The 17,542-nt window shown below is 40.5% G+C and overlaps 1 protein-coding gene across 2 annotated transcripts in view; it reads right to left on the minus strand.

Moving 5' to 3' along the window:
* Positions 1-962: 962 nt before the first annotated feature.
* The window catches only part of paip2b (poly(A) binding protein interacting protein 2B), a 118,108-nt gene continuing 101,528 nt past the window's right edge, over positions 963-17,542 (minus strand). For both annotated transcript variants that reach the window (XM_059965780.1, XM_059965779.1), the window contains one exon: positions 963-6,654. In XM_059965780.1, the coding sequence (XP_059821763.1) occupies positions 6,598-6,654 (57 nt within the window). In that variant the 3' untranslated portion in view covers positions 963-6,597. The remainder of the gene's footprint in view (positions 6,655-17,542) is intronic.

Below are 17,542 nucleotides of genomic sequence, written 5' to 3' on the forward strand. Positions count from 1 at the left end.
AGATAGGGTATGGGGAGAAGGCAGGGGAGTGGGGATGACTGGAAGAATTGGATCAGCCCATGATTGAATGCTGGAGCAGACTCGATGGGACAAATGGCCTGCTTCTGCTCCTACATCTTATGAATGTCACGAGCAAGTTTTTCCACATGGTGGTGGGTGTGTGGAATGCACTGCTGGTGACAGGTCTTTTAAAAGCCTCTTAGATAGCTACTTGGAGCTTAGAAAAATAGAGGGCTATGCGGTAGGGAAATTCTAGGCAGTTTCTAGAGCAGGTTACATGGTCGGCACAACATTGGAGGCCGAAGGGCCTGTAATGTGCTGTAGATTTCTATGTTCTGTGTACAGTCACTGAGTTCCAAGTTGAGCAGATGGAGGAAGACAGAGAAGGAGATGAATGTAGAACAGAGCTTTACCATGGTGGACAGACTTCCCAGTTCCATAGAGCACAGGCTATAATCCTGAATGTTTTTGTCTGCCAATCACTTCTTTCTGTACAATAGGATTGGGGAGATGCAGCGTGGAGTAGGCCCTTCTGCTGTGCCACCCCTGGCACAATTTATGGGACAATTTACCTACCTGGTACGTCTTTGAACTGTGGGAAGAAATCAGAGCACTTGGGAGAAAAACCTACACATTCCACTGCGAGGACATACAGAGGACACCAGAATTGAACTCTGATGCACTGAGCTGTAATAGCATCTCGCTAACAACTGTGCTACCATGGCATCCCATTTACCTAGTGACAGGTCTACTTCACAAATTTACATATCCACCTCATCTTACACTTTCTGAACCCTGAAGTGGTCTTCCAGAAGAGGGCACAAGACCTTCTCATTTTAAAGCTGCATTGTCAAGTCATCAAGCTTGACAAAATATGCTTCACGATACACTTTTTCAAATGTAGAATTCTCATAGTTTTGTCTTGATAAAATTCTCAGTTCAAGAAAAAGACCAAACAAAACTGTAAATTACAAAGTTTATTCCACACTCGTGTCAGATAATTAACAATAAACAAAGGCGATACATCCGCAAACACATTCGGATAATACCCTCGTCTCGACAAAATGCTGAGAACTCATTTTTTTTAATACAGAAATGGTATTAATACAGAACTGTACTGGCAACTGTGGTTTAAACAGACTTTACCGCAGGAGTGACCCAACCCATTATTTACCGGGCAGCAGCAAAACAGCAACGATGATACTGTGTAACTGAAAGTTATGGGCCAAGGTGTCCACTGCCGACAATACACAGCAGTAATTTGAAGGCTATCTGGGGAGAAATGGACAGGGCTCAAGGTTATTTCTTGCTAAAATAGATCTTAGATAACTCCCAGTTAAATGGGCAAGGAGACTGAGTTAGAAGGTCCCACAGTTAACCACCTAAAGATTGGTTATGGAGTGGCCTTGTTAAATGCCCAAGAGCCATATGGAGTACGATCTGAATTGCACCTTAGCTTAAAGAATTAAGGTTCAATCCAGCAAATACCATTTTAATTATTGTTATCAAAACTGATTTGAATGGGCAATAAGTTGGAGGATTCTGAGCTTCAACACAAGCAAAATGAGGATTATAAGCAAACTAATCAGAATATTGCCCTGCCCCTATATGCATAGTGCTGGTGCTAGACCTTTCCAAAAAAAAACACAGCCAATGAGCCAAGAAAATCAGACACATTATGTTCCTATGTTCAACTGAGGTTTTCTTTTACAACTTAAATATTTTGGTTTCATAAGCTTAACATACTGCTTAACAGGATACTTCACTTCCCCCTCCCTATTTTTGGCCATGATTGACTTGTAATCATTTTCATGAGAGAAAAACTTGCACTTCTTTAATGCCTTTCACAATCTCACTACTTTACAAAGTGCTAGAAAGCATTTGTTGATGTATACTTTCTGTTGTGATGTTGGAAACACATTTCCACGTGCAAGGAGGTTTTCTAAATGTGGTCCTCAAGCATTGAAACAAATGGGAAAAAAAAGCCCCCTCTACATGGGTAAAAGTACTACCCACTGACCCAGGTAAATAGCAATGTTAAAGGTTAATTTAATTATTAAGCTAACACAAAGGTAAAACATGTCTAGGATTCTGGCACCAATACAAATTCTCCCATAATAAAGCAATTCTTGAAATGAGAATGGTACCAAGAGTCCCAGTCCTTTTACACCATCTACATTAGTACAGCAGTAGTTTTCTTTGTATAACCCTATATGTAAGGTGTATCTCAATGAGAAGAACTGAATTATTGCATGCATATCTTGAATGCATGGAATACTGAAGGGATGTAAAACAAAATCAGGAAACAAAACTGGTTATGTATAATCCTTATGCGAATCAATGTTAACTCTGCCATATGTTGACCTTTCCAAAGCACAACTCACCAAGCAAATGGTTATCACTAAACGTCAGCGGTAATGTACATAAATATGCACAGAATAGCAGAAAACTATAAAATTGTTTCTCATTAAGTTGCTACAAGACTGGTTAAAAACCCAGGCAACTGTGACATAAAATTTTAAATGCATGGATTGAAAGACAAAACTTTCTCCAAATCTCGAAATAAAATTCAAGGCCAAGTTCAGGATAGATCAGGAATTTCTCTGAGAGTTTGTTTGTTTCTGTTTTTAAAGTATGAGCACAAATCACACAAAAGGAACAATATTAAAACTCATGGATACAATATAGCAGAGTTCCACAATTTTCAAAAAGATCAAATTGTCGCGTGCTGCAATCAGTTTTGAAACCATGCAGGAAATACCAGACACAGAAGTAAATCTTCTTGGGCAGCACCTTAATGCTCCACAGATGCTGGGAGATTTACAGGATGTGGCAGAAAGGGAGAAACACCTGCCAGTTTTCTTAATAAACTTCCAACAAATTCAATATATTCAAAAATAACCTGGATAAAGTTAATCTGCGCAGGCATTAACAATTTTTTAACATGGCTGTTGGAGAATTTTATAAACAGATCTGGACAAGATAACTGAATCCTGTTTTGTTGAAAGGTGGTACCTATGTTCCTATGTGCTCCACTTCACTCAATCTGACAGTACTCATTTTAGTTAACCAGTAAGAACTAAATTTGGGATAAATTTTGCTGAGCAGTCTTCCAATTAAAGATGTAGGGGTTGGGGGTTAGTAAGAGAAAGGATGATTCCTGCACTTTTGTTTTAAACCCAAAAGCCTATTTAACACAAGGGAGTATTAGAAATGTTACCTGCGTCCATTTCCCTCTGGATGGCATCTGAGTTAAGCAGCAGTAACTGTTCTAATCCACTGAAATTCATGCAGTAGGCAGAATTGTTACCCCTGAAAATTCATGATTGAGAATACACTAAACATATCTACAAACTGGGCAGAATTGAGTAACAAGTTTCTCTTTTAGACAGATAGCAACATTGAATTGAAATATACAGAGTTAACGACTGAAATGAACAGCTCTGGAAAAAAAAGTAAAGAGCAACATTTAAACCAAGGTTAGCTTTAAAAAGTCAAGGTAATAACAGGGTAGATATTTCATCTGAGAGATAGTTTATGTACCCTCCTAAACACCCCGCTATATCATTCAAATTTTAATCAATTCATTCTAGAACATTGTCTGTTTTTACCAGCTATACTTAATTTGAATATGACCATTTTCATAAAAGATAGCCAACCAAATAAAAATTGACTACTAAACTGCAGTCATAAATACAGTATCCAATTAAGCTTCGCATATGAACACTTCCATCAAGACCAGACAAGGTACTGGATGGCATACTGATGACATTTCTTCCTTTGTCCAAGAATGCACAGTGAGGTAGTAACACATCTACTGCAGAGATGTATTAATTTGGCAATCACCAATATCAAACTCAGGACCTCCGGTCCCTGCCATCATTCATGGGAACACCACTGAGACCAAAACCCAACCTTTACATCAATGGCGTGGCTGCCATTGTCCAGATTGTTAGGATTGAAATGTGTTTTCCAGAATAAAGGTACTAAAAATGTTTTGAGTGCTCAAATGAGTTTCTGGTGAACATAAATGTGACTATTATTCTGCAATAAATGGTAACTGGTAACTGGCCACAAGCTTGAGGAACAGAATTTCACACTAATCTGGAGCAGTGGTGGGTGTTGCTTATATGAGTTGTGTTGCAGTTACATGATGAGCAGGAAGTGCCGAATACTGGAGGGGGATGAAAGTTTTTCCAAGCACTGATCTAATATAAACATTAAAGAACAAGTCTAGCGTGGTAGGACAGCAAGGGGTAAACATTTACTGTATCATGTCAAAATAGGAACACAAATATTATTTCCTTCTTAAAGGGCTATTAACTGGTTTTCAAAATGATGCCATTACCATCCACCCAGTTTATAAAAATAAAACATTTCACCATGGGCTTTGATGAACAGAAGACATTGATGTTAAAGATTGCACTGAAGCGCTCGTTAATATGGGAATTAAGGAGTTAAAATGGATTAAGTTACAACCTGATATACTGCATAACAAAATCTTTAAAAATAAATCCTTATTTATTAAAGCGCTGTGGTGAAGTTCTACCATTGCTGAGTGGGTGGTGCTGGAGAATAAATAGAAGACTGGCATGCAGTCAATTATTGATTGCCAAAGCATTTCTTGTAGTAATTGCACCTTAGATATCAGTTTCTCTCAGCACATTGTAGGAAAAAAACTGATAAAGCCCTTGGTAATAGTTGTGGTAAGAAATTGGTGCATTAAATCACAATGAAAGTGTTTCAAAATGGGAAAACTACAATTATATTATTAGGAATAATATAAACCAACATGAGGCTTTGAAAGAAATACTTGAAACTAAGGAAAAGAGTTAGCAAAAGTGAAGTCAGAGCCACTGAAGAACCTCTGCCCATTTTGTATAAGACTGCAATACCCCTGAACCAAATTTCAGAGAGAGTCAATACTGAAACACCAAGGTTGCCTCATGCTCTATGAGTTATATTGGACTGGATTAACATGGAACTTTCACAAAGAAAAATGCACACCACAAAAGGCTTTCAAATTGTAAACTGTACCTGCATTGCAACCCCCCCCCCCCCCCCACCGCATCATAACTGAATTTGCACCTGAAGGAACATCAAGGCATTTGAATGAATTTAATAAATAAAGTAAGTTTCTAAATATAAGCTACATGACATTCCCTTCCACTAAAACACAATGTGTAACAAAAATACTGGCATCTCTATTTCAATCACAGTACCTGCAAACCACCTTTATACTGCAAGTCCAGAACCAACACATCTCCTTGACAAATGAAGAAATTCATGATCTTTTTAAAAATCGCATTCAACCCTTAAACTTCCTAATGTCTCACTGATAAAAGCTGAAAAGTGGCTGAGTACCTTATTATTCTAAATAAAAATCTATTTTCCAGTATATTTTTCTTTAGCACTCACTTGCATTAAGACCAAAAGAGGAAAAGACATCCAACTCTTGAAATGAGCACTAACATCTTCCCACAGATGAACAGTGCAAAAGAAAAACAAAGAGCGAAAACAAGAGAACAAGCGTGAGAGAGCAAAACACATGAGAGAGAATAAGAAAGAGTACAACAGTGGTGAAATGTTCACCATCAAGGCAAGCACAAGCAATGACCTTTTGGTAAAAACTGAAATTAATTGATTCACCATGTTAGGTGCTTTCTGGTTAAAAATGCTCTTCGATGAGCATCTGTGCATGTTTTACTGTGAGTAACCTGACTCCCACTCATTATACAACCCAATTCATTTTCCCATCAGTGAAGGATTTCCTCACAACCCCCACTCCAGACAAATAACATCCCCTTTTAAAGCCTGTTGGGCTGCACTTTTTAAAAAAAACACAAAAAGAGATGCAAAGTTTCTAAACAAAATATCACAATATGCATTGTAACACATTTAGCCTCCAGAGCATTCATTCCCTTTACTGCTAGTGTTATGTTAGGATCATCTTGTAGATAATAAAACTACCTACCTGAAATGGTAGTGGTAATACTGTTATATTTATTTGTAACCAACCCCCCTATCCCACCTTTATAAGGCTCTTGTAATTTGGAAAAGGACATTTATAATTAGGCAGTAAAAGAGCCAAAGCAGTGCACGTTGGGTTCCAGCAGATTGTAATTTTATAATTCTTATAGAATCTTTTTTTTTGGCAAAGTGCTTTTGTTGTTTCGCTTACACCAATTCTTGTTTATTTAGAAAAGGGGGGCTGTTACTTTAAACCCATCTTTCAAGACATACACAAGGTCCCTAAACTTTTGTGGCAATTCATCATTTTCAACCACCAAACCACGAGACCAGTTGTTTTAAGTAGCAGACCCACTGTGATGCGTGGCAAATGGAATACTGCACACTAGCCGAACCCTTGTACATACCAGAAATTGTGAAAGGAACAAGTTATTTCTGCAATGAAGCTTAAAAAAAGAGCATTCAATCTAAACAAGTTTCGGCATAGGGAAAGGGAGAGGGTGGGTAATCCAATAGCATCTATAACCAATTGGCCATCCTAAAAAGTGACTCGCTTCACAGTGTTCAGAAATTGTATTTTTTTTTTGCTTCCTCCAGTAGAGGGCAGCCTACAAGACTCTCAAATTTTCAGTACTTCACTCCAGGAACAAATTCCTTGGCGTCCGGATTCAGAGTACTTTTACTCTAGAGGGAAGAGAGAGGAAACAATTAGATTTATTTGGGTTAGACAGATACAAAGTCATTTTTTAAAAATAAAACTGCTAAATAGCTGACAATAACATCCTAAGTGGGAAGAAAGTGTTCTTGATTTAAGGTCATATAGCCCTTAATGGCTACCAAGATTCCCATTTAATCTAGTCTTAATTGGCCCATATCCTCTAAGGCTTAAGAGCTGAAGCTTTTCCCTTCCATGTACACGTCGAAGTGTCTATTAACCCAATGGCATAGACGTATCGAAATTAAAACCAAAATCAGACTGAATCTCTGAGGGATATACTGCCAGATTGATTCCTAGATGAGGCGATTGTCATACATGTCAAGTAGGATTGTTCTCCCCTAACTAGAAAGTTTAGAATAACGAGAGAAAATTTCATTGAAACATACAGGATTGTATGCAGAGGAATTGTTCTACAACTAAAGGATACACGAGGATAAGACCCCATAATAAAAATTAGAACCAGAATAAGAAGTTTCTTTGTGCAGCCGGTTGCAAACTTATGGAATTATCTACTTCAGAGGGTTTGTGGATACTCAGTCACTGAGTACAATTCAAGTTAAAACCAATACATTTTCAGATCACAACCTGGTACTCCAGCTGCAGTGCTTCCGACAAAAAAGCCTTGCAGAGGGTGGTTAGGGGAGCAGAGAAGGTTATTGCAGTCTCCCTACCTTCTGTCCAAGACCTCTTTCAGAGTCAATACCTCCAGAAGGCACGGTATATCATCAAAGACCCCTCACACCCTCTCCATAAAATGTTTGTTCTTCTGCCATCAGGCAAACGTTACAGGAGCATCAAAACTAAAACCACAAGGCTACTAAACAGCTTCCTCCCACAGGCAGTCAGACTGCTAAATAGCCGCTCTACCTGACTCTGCTTTGGACACTTTTAACTTGCAATGGACACTTATAATTTGCTTTTAACTGACATGTGGTTGTTGTGTTTTACTATTTATTGTTATGTTTATTATTTAGTGTTGCATTTGTTATGTTATGATTGCACTGCTCCTGGGAAACGCTGTCTCATTCTGCCCTGCAGACCTGATGTACGGTTAGAATGACAACAAAGTTTTTAAATCCTGAAAATCTTGAATCTTGAAGATAACAGATTAAGAAATTATTGAAGTTAGGGTGGATTACTGGGTTTGGGGAGGAAAAACAGAAGAATATGGAACTGAAGTACAGGTTCAGCCAAGAGTGAATCAAAGGCTGAACCAAAGGTGGTGATGTATCAGCATATAGGAGGAAGATTGAAAATCTATTTGGGTGATGCCAACAGATTCACAACTCAATGTCAGAGATCAAGGAGCTGATTATTGACTTCAGGAGGAAGAAACTAGAGGTCCATGAGCCAGTCCCTATTAGGGAATCAAGGGTGCAGAGGGTGAACAACTTTAAATTCCTTCAATTCAGAAGATCTGTCCTGAGACCAGAACACAAGTGCCAATGATAAAGAAAGCATGGCAGTGACTCTACTTTCTTCAGTTTGTGGAGATTCAGCATGACATCTAAAACTTTGACAAACTTCTATAGATATGTGGTGGAGAGTATATTGACTGGCTGTACCACAATCTGGTATAGAAGCGCTATTGCCTTTGAATGGAAAAAAGTTGGGGATATGGCCAAGTCCAGCATGGGTAAAGTCTTCCCCAGCATTGAGCACATCTGCATGGAGCCATCATCAGGGTCTCCACCACCCAGGTCATACTTTCTTCTCACTGCTGCCATCTGGAAGCCTCAAGACCCACACCACAGTTCAGGAATGGTCATTACCCCTCAACCATTAAGCTCTTGAACAGGGGGGATAACTTCACTCAACTTGACTTGAACCAACAATGAACTGTTCCCACAGCCCACAATCTCACTTTCAAGGACTTTACATCTCAAGTTCTCGATATTTATTGCTTATTTATTATTTGCACATTTTGTTGTCTTTACATTTTGTTTATCTGGCCCGCTTGGGGGTAGGGAGTCTTTCATTGAATCCATTGTGCTTCTTGTAGTTACTGTGAATGCCCACAAGAAAATTAATCTTAGAGTTATGAATGGTAACATACAAATACTTTGATAATAAAATAACCTGGAATACTTTTGAATGGTAGAGCTCATGCAGGGGGATTATTGCTGCTTCTATTTCTCTTATTAGTTTCTCCAACCAAGAGATTTCTACCTAATTACATTATTGAAATTATTTTAAGCCTCAATTAGATTATTTAAACTTCAGTTATTACGTATTACAATGTACTGCTGCTAATAAACAACAAATTTCATGATAAATACTAGCGATATTAAATCTGATTCATATTTCAGCACATCAAAAATGCTGGCCACATGAAACAATACATGTTTGCATCCTATCAAATGGAAACAAGTTCACAGTCTACCAATTAGCAAGACAGTACCCATTTTACAATTAACAGATAAAAAGAAAAAGGGTAGTGTTGTTAATAAGAGACAACATTAGTACAATAGTGGGACAGGTTCTAGGCTTAGCAGATTTTTCTGTAAGAATTGAAGGTAGCTTTGGGTAAATTATGCAGCAAGGAGTATAAACTTTGATACAAGTGGTTTATAGACAAATAGCATATATGAGGGACATGTGCAAGGAAATTCAAGGTGCATGCAACAGGGATATTACAATCATGGGGGCTGCTATATATATATAGGGAATTAAATCAGCAGTAAGTGCCCTACAAGACATCTTGAAATGTGAAATACTCTTAAGACCATATATTCTGGATATATACCTCAAGAATGGTTGAAAAGAGATAAATATTTAATGAATATACTGTTGGCGGCTGGTAAAAAGACTCTTACTAGGAAATGGTTATCACAGGAGAGCCCAACTTTAAATACATGGATGGAAATTACAATGGACATTTACAAAATGGAGAAGATAACAGCATCTGTTAGTCATAAGCTGGAACAATTTGATTCATACTGGGAAAAATGGTTTAACTACATAATGCCTCATAGGCCTGATTTTATTCTCACAAATCAATGAATCTGTTGTAAGAAAAAAAAAATCACTCCCTACTTATACATAGTTCTTTCCTTTTGGTTGTTTTTTCTTTCCACTCTTTTCTATAAGTGTATACCTCAGATAAATACTTTGTGGAGATTTGTGATATATATGTACAATGTCTGAAATACATCTTATGGAAATGTTTGTTTGATGATGAGCTTCAATAAAAAAATAAATACCAAAAAAAATCAGCAGTAAATCAGCATGCCTTCAGTTGCTTTTTAGTTGTTTTCTGTTGGTTTTTAAGAGAATGGCTTGTCATATGAAGAGCATCTGATGGTACTGGTCCAATACTCCTTAGAATTAAGAATAATGAGGTGTGATCTCATTGCAACCTACCAAATGATGTAAGGCCTTGATAGAGTGGATGTGGAGAGGATAAGACCAAAAAGAGGTGAAAGTTGTTATTGGACCACTGGAAAACGATACTGGAGAGGTAGTAATGTGAGACAGGGAAATGGCAGGCAAACTGAATGAGTATTATACATCAGTCTTCACTGTGGAAGACACCAGCAGCATGTTGGAAGTTCCAGAGTGTCAGGGGTCAGAAGTGGATAAAGTTGCCTTTACTAGGGAGAAAGTTCTTAGAAACTGAAAGGTCTGATGGTAGATAAATCACCAGGATCAGATGGTGTACACCCCAGGGATCTGAAAGAAGTGGCTGAAGAGATTGTTGAGGCATTAGTAATGATCTTTCAAGAATCACTAGATTCTGAAATCGTTCCAAAAGACTGGATAATTGCAAATATCACTCCACTCTTCAAGGAAGTGAGGGAGAAGAAAGAAAACTATAGGCTAGTTAGCCTGAGCTCAGTGGCTGTTAAGATATTGGAGTTGATTATTAAGGATGAGGTCTCAGGGTACTTAGAGACACATAATAAAAAAGGCCTTATTCAGCATGGTTTCCTCAAAGGAAAACCTTGCTTGACAAATCTGTTGGAATTCTTTGAAGAAATAACAAGCAGGATAGACAAAGGAGAATCACTTGACATTGTGTACTTGAATTTTCAGAAGGCTTTTGACAAGATGCCACAGATGAGGCTGCTTAACAAGCTATAAGCCCATGGTATTACAGGAAAGATACCAGCATAGATAAAGCAGTGGCTGAATGGCAGGAGGCAAAGAAGTGGCAGATGGAATACAGGCAAATGCGATGTTAGCATTCACTTCCAGAGGACTAGAATATAAAAGCAAGGATCTTATGTTGATACTTTATAAAGCATTGGTGAAGCCACACTTGTACTGTGAGTAGTTTTGGGCCCTTTATCTTAGAAATATTGACACTGGAGAGGGTTCAAGTGGTTCACAAAAATGATTTCAGGATTCAAGCTTTTGATAGCTCTGCCCTGTATTGACAAGAATTCAAAGAATGAGGGTGACCTAATTGAAACCTATCAAATGTTAAAAGGTCTTGGTTGAATAGGTGTGGAGAGGATGTTTCCTATGTTGGAAGAGTCTAGGACCAGAGGACACAGCCTCAGAATAGAGGGTTGTTCTTTTTGATTGGAGATAAAGAGGAATTTCTTTAACCAGGGAGTGGTGAATCTGGCATTTATTGCCAAAGGTACTTGTGGAAGCCAAGTCTTAACGAATATCTAAGGCAGAGGTTGATAAATTCTTGATTGGTCAAGGCATGAAGGGATAAGAGCAGAAACAGAGGATTGGGGCTGAGAGGAATAACAGATCAGTCATGATGAAATGATGGAGCAGACTCAATGGGCCATATGACCTAACTCTGCTCCTATATCTTATGGTCCAATTATGTTTTTACCACATACCCTTTGGCATGTACATCAAGAAGTGCCAATTGCCAATCAGCTTTGACAGTCTAGTACATCATGACGTTGAAGGTCTGTGAACACAGTGAGTTCCAGCTGCCAGGGTCGTCTATTGTCAGTTACGGACATCTTTTCAGGGTGATGCTTCCTGTGTGGCATGGGTGCTAAAGTGAGTGTGCTGCCAGTGTCACCTGTTGATTATAAGGCAGAGAGTGATGGGTTCACACTAGATGCTGCTGACGACAGAAGGAATTGAACTTGTAGGATACAACATATGACACTCTGCTTCAGTAGACAATGCTACATGTGGGACTTTGTTTTAGATAAAGTTGTTAGATTCCTGCTCAGCATAGATTTCCTGTGCACCAAAGAATTGTCAGTAGACCTTAAGAACTGCCAGCTTCTGGATGAAGCTTCTGGATGTAACCCCAGTATGCTTCCCATAATGGCTCTGTGAATTCACTTGCTTGCTGGGCGCTAAACTGCAACTCCTTGCATTCATCTACGAAAACAGCTTAATTTCTACCTTTGATGAGCCTTTCAGGTTGTTGAAAACCCTGACCTTGAGTTACCCTCAGACTTTGGTTCTCTGCAGTGGCGTGACCCACCCCCGGGTGCTTTTTGATATCCCAAGGACATGGCCCAGAAGACAAGCGTGCTTTAGGGGTTCCGAGGCTTTGTGGTCCTATGGACAGGCTGATTCTAAGCCCGTGCCATTGACTGAAGCGTTGTTGAAGAGAACGAAATATTGGGAACAACGGGTCAGGAGCTGTGTACTTGGCGAATCGCATGCTCCCTCTCTCGGTGGGGGAAGAGATTCCTGCCAATTCTTGGGTCACAAAACAGCAAGTTGTTTTGTTATGTCTCCCCTCTTGCTGTGAAAGAGGAACTTCTTTTTCCCTTTATTAGGGGGAGAGAGAGCCTGTGGCAGTAGAATTTTTGTTGTACAGACATCCCTCAGTATCCGTGGGGATTGGTTCCAGGACCCCCCGTGGGTGCTCAGGTCCCTTATATAAAATGGTGTAGCTTTTGCATATAACCTAAGCACATCCTCCCATATACCTTAAATCATCTCTAGATTACTTAAAATACCTAATACAATGTAAATACTAAGTAAATAGTTGTTATACTGTATTGTTTAGGGAATAATGACAAGAAAAAAAGTCTGTACATGTTCAGTACAGACGCAATCATTGTAGCTATTCAGAGAACGCTGATGCTGCCTCGGCATCAACTGATGCCGATCCTCCTGTGATCTTTAAGTTCTTAAGGCTGTAGCGCTTTACATAGCTAGCCAGCCATCGCTTACTGCCTTAAACTCCTTCCTTTCGCTCACAACAGATGTAGTGAAAGAAAGAGACTCTCAAACGAGTCCTGGAGAGAGACTGAGGATCTGTGAAATGGCGGGAGGCTACAGCAGGGTATGCCTACACATCACTTCATTCGCGTGGATTCAGCGCACAGCAAATTCAAGTTTTGCTTTTTGGAACTTTCTGGAATTTTTTTGAATATTTTCGAACCGTGGTTGGTTGACAGATACGGAGGGCCAACTGTACTGCAGATCATGGTCTTTATTGGGGGCTTTGCTTTTGCATACCTGGTATGTTGAGGGTGCTGATGCTTTTTGCGGAAGTGAGTGGGGGTGGGGAAAAGTTGTTGCTTTGTTGCTGTTTCTGCATGGCAGGAGGACTTTTGGGTTCTAACGTTTGAACTATCACTCACTCTTCAGGGAGCTCTTCTGTTTTTGAGGATGTTAGTGAAGAAAAAGAATTTCAAGATGTATATTGTATACATTTCTCTGATATTAAATAGAACTAATGAACTTCTGAGTCCCCAAACCTCATCAAGCTCATATTTTCCACCACTGTCACAAAGCATGGGGTCAAGCAACACATTTCTGTACTGGCTCACTGGTCCACAACCATGCGCTTAGTCTGGACTCAGAAAAGCAGGCCAGCATGAAGGCAGTTTGCTAACATGGATATGCTTGACATTGTATGCAGTCAAATAGCCCTTGGGCTTCACCCTTCCACATGGTTCCTAAGCCTGATGGCCACTGCCATGGATGCTCCGATTACCACTACCTCAACAAGGCCACCACCAGATTGTTACCCAGTCCCACATATTCAAGAGTTTTTGGCATGTTTAGCCAGAAAGATGATCTTTTTCTAAAGTGGATTTAATCAGTGGCTACCATTAGACGCCTGTATGTGCTGAGGACATTCCAAAACCGCTGTTATAACCCCATTTGGCCTATTTGAGTTTCTGCATGTACTGTTTGTACTGAAAAATACAGCACAGTGACTAATGGACCCTATGTTAAAAGACACCTGGATGATATACTTGTTGCCAACGCATCCAAAAATGAACACATCTCATCTCTGCAAACTTAAGCCCAAATGGGCTGATTATGAATGCTGCAAAATACCAGTTTGGGTGTCTACTATTGACTTTCTCAGCCACTGAATACCCACAGAAGTGCGTCAACCATGCCACCACCATGGACTTTTCACTGTCCTGCATTACAAGAGTTTTGAGGTATGGTGAACTTCTATCATCATTTCATTTCATGAACTGAATTTATGTTCCCCTTCAATAGTGCTCTTAAAGGCACTTCCCCAAATTGCGTGCTTGAGTGGTCAGCAGACATGACTAGTACATTTGACACCACCACATGAGCTCTTCTGAACATGACCCTACTGGTGTATCCACTCCCCAGGGCACCTATAATCATCACTACTGTCACCTCACACTATGCTGTGGGTGCTGTGCATGAACAGTTGGTTGGAGGCATGTGGCAGCTGCTCACCTGCCTTCACCTCCTCCCCCACCCCCCATGAGGAAGTACAGCACGTTTAACATCGAGCTTCTCATCTCCATCTGGCCATCTGCAATTTTTGTTTTCCACTGGAAGGCCAGCATTTCATGGTGTTCGTTGACCACAAACCACTTGTGCAGGCGATGGCCAAAGTGTTTCACACTTGGTCTGTAAGGCAGTAGTGGCACCTGGCCTACATTTCAGAATTCATGACTGGTATATAGCACATCGAAAGGAAAAATAATGCTGTGGCTGACTGCCTCTCAAGTCCTGCCATTGATGCCATACACATGGTAGCGTGAGGTCCAGGCTTACAGGACAGCATCACGGGCCTGCAGTTGGCTAATGACAAATTTAGGGATGCAGGAGTTGCCTTCCTGTGTGATGTCTCAACTGGTCACCCCTGCCCATAGTGCCTGCAACTAGAGGCATACTGTTGTTATCTCCTTCAAAACCTCTCGCATCCGTGCAGGAAGGTTTCAAAGAAACTGGTTGCTTTAAGGTTTGTGTGGTATGTTCTTAGGAAGGACATGCATGACTAGAATGCAGCCTGTGTTGTGTGTCAGCAGGCAAAAAAAAATCAATAATCATGTTTGGACATCATTAACACCTTTTGAGGTTTCTGAGTGACAGTTCGACCCCATCAATGTGGACCTGGTTAGTCCTCTGACTCCCCCTCCTGTGGTTTCACGCATCTCCTTACCATAGTGGATCAGAGGTTGTCCCTTTCGCGTCAGGGACACCTGCGGAGATGGCTCGGGCATTCATCAACACCTGGTTTGCTCAGTTCAGCACCCCATCTGACTGTTCTCACTAATTCACATCAAACTTCTGGCTGCAGTGGCCCAAAACCTCAGTTTAAAATTGCATCACACTGCAGCATATCACCCACAATCCAATGGCTGGTGGGAGCAGTCCCACCATTCCTTAATGGCTGCTCTGAGGGACTCCCATGATGTGTTTTGGCACGATCATCTCTTGGAGATCCTGCTGGGGCTCAGAATGGCTCCAAAATAGGATCTGCAGGCCTCTGCAGCCGAGTTTGTTTATAGGCAGCTGCTAAGGGTGCCACGTCATTTGATTCCTGACTTCACCACCGCCTGCTCGGTGTCTCAGCAGCATTCCATCCACCTCACTAAACTCAATTCATTTATACTATTCCAACCTCCCATCATGGCGAACAGCACACTTGGATTCCAGTTGACTGACCTACATTCTACCTTGCTTGCTTTTGGCCACCATGATACAGTATTTCTGTCAATTGCCTCAAACTGGCTCAGTAAGACCTGGATGGTTCCACTACCATACCCCCCTGCATCACATGACCATGAGTGTCAGCACACCCTTGGACAAGCCAGAGGCACCTGCTGTTACTCCAACCAGTGCATATACGGACCAAATCAGAGGTGGCTCATATGAGCTCCAGACAGACCTGCCGTGCTGATTTGCCTGTTTTGTGAATTCTTGGTGTTGTGGGGGGCACGTAGGGTAATGTAAAGGCTGACAGATGACACTTATTGTTCATAATAGAAATTGTTCTACATCATTCACAAACACTGTCATTGAGTTGCTGCATTCACTTTAAGAGACAGTGTCTGACTGTTGATATCAGTGAAAGGCTTTTAGTTCGTTCATAATGGAGATTAAGGACTGCAGCTTCTGTTGAGCACCTAAAACAACTCTCATATAGTTTATTCACAAAATCCTATGCTACCATCCAGGAGGTGGTATAGGAGCCTGAAAAGATGTTTACCCCTCCTCTGCCAACTGATAATGTAATTATCCATATTTCATTATCCTTTTTTAATCTATTTATTTTTGTAATTTAGAGATTGTTATGCCTTATGTCAAATGTAAAGAGTTTTAATGTAAAGGGCAGAACTCTTAACAGTGTCATGAGCAGAGGGATATTGGAGTCCAAATCCAGACCTCCCTAAAAGTGCCTACACACATTGATAAGGTAGTTAAAAAGACATATGGCATGCCTGTCTTTATTAGTTGAGGCACTAAGTTCAAAAGTTAGTTAGTAAGTTATGTTGCAGCTTTATAAAACTCTAGTTAGGCCACATATATAATTGTATTGCATACAGTTTGGGTCGCCCAATTATAGGAAGAATGTTGAAGCTTTGCAGAGGGTGCAGAAGAGGATTACCAGGATGCTGCCTGGATGAAAGGTCATGTGCTATAATGAGATTGGACTAATTTGGTTTGTTTCTCTGGAGTACCAGAGGCTGAGGGGAGATCTGATAGAGGTTTATATGATTACCAGAGATAGAGACCACAAGATACAGGACCAGAATTAGGCCACTTGACCCATTGAGTCTGCTCTGCCATTTCATCATGGCTGATTTATTTTTCCTTTCAGCTCCAATCTCCTGCCTTCCCCAAGAATTTATCAACCTCTGCATCCACAGGTGCCTGTGGCAATGAATTCCACAGATTCAGTACTCTCTTACTAAAGAAATTCCTCTTCATCTCTGTTCTAAAAGAATGCCCCTCCATTGAGGTTGTGTCCTCTGGTCCTAGACACACCCACCAGAGAAACATCCCATCCACATCCACTATCAAGGCCTTTCACCATTCGATAGGTTTCAATTAGGTCACCCCTCACTCTTCTGAATTCCAGTGAATACAAAGTCAAGTCACTTTTATTGTCATTTCCACTATAACTGCTGTTCAGCTGTTCAGAACTGCTGTACAGTATATAGTAAAAATGAGACGACGTTTTTCAGGACCATGGTGTTACATGACACAGTATGAAAACTAGACTGAACTACGTAACAAAACACGGAGAAAGCTATACTAGACTATAGACCTACACAAGACTGCGTAAAGTGTACAAAAACAGTGCAGGCATTACAATATATAATAAACAGGACAACAGGGCAAGGTGTCAGGCCAGGCTCTGGGTAGAGGAGACTGATAGCTTGGGGGGAAAAACTGTTACACAGTCTGGTTGTGAGAGCCCGAATGCTTTGGAGCCTTTCCCAGATGGCAGGAGGGAGAAGAGATTGTATGAGGGTTGCACGGGGTCCTTCATAATGCTGTTTCATTTGCAGATGCAGCGTGTAGTGTAAATGTCTGTGATGGCGGGAAGAAAGACCCCAATGATCTTCTCAGCTGACCTCACTATCTGCTGCAGGGTCTTGCAATCCGAGATGGTGCAATTTCCGAACCAGGCAGTGATGCAGCTGCTCAGGATGCTCTCAATACAACCCCTGTAGAATATGATAA

The sequence above is a fragment of the Hypanus sabinus genome, chromosome 3 (genome assembly GCF_030144855.1).
Source record: "Hypanus sabinus isolate sHypSab1 chromosome 3, sHypSab1.hap1, whole genome shotgun sequence".
In the NCBI taxonomy this organism is placed as follows: Eukaryota; Metazoa; Chordata; class Chondrichthyes; order Myliobatiformes; family Dasyatidae; genus Hypanus; species Hypanus sabinus.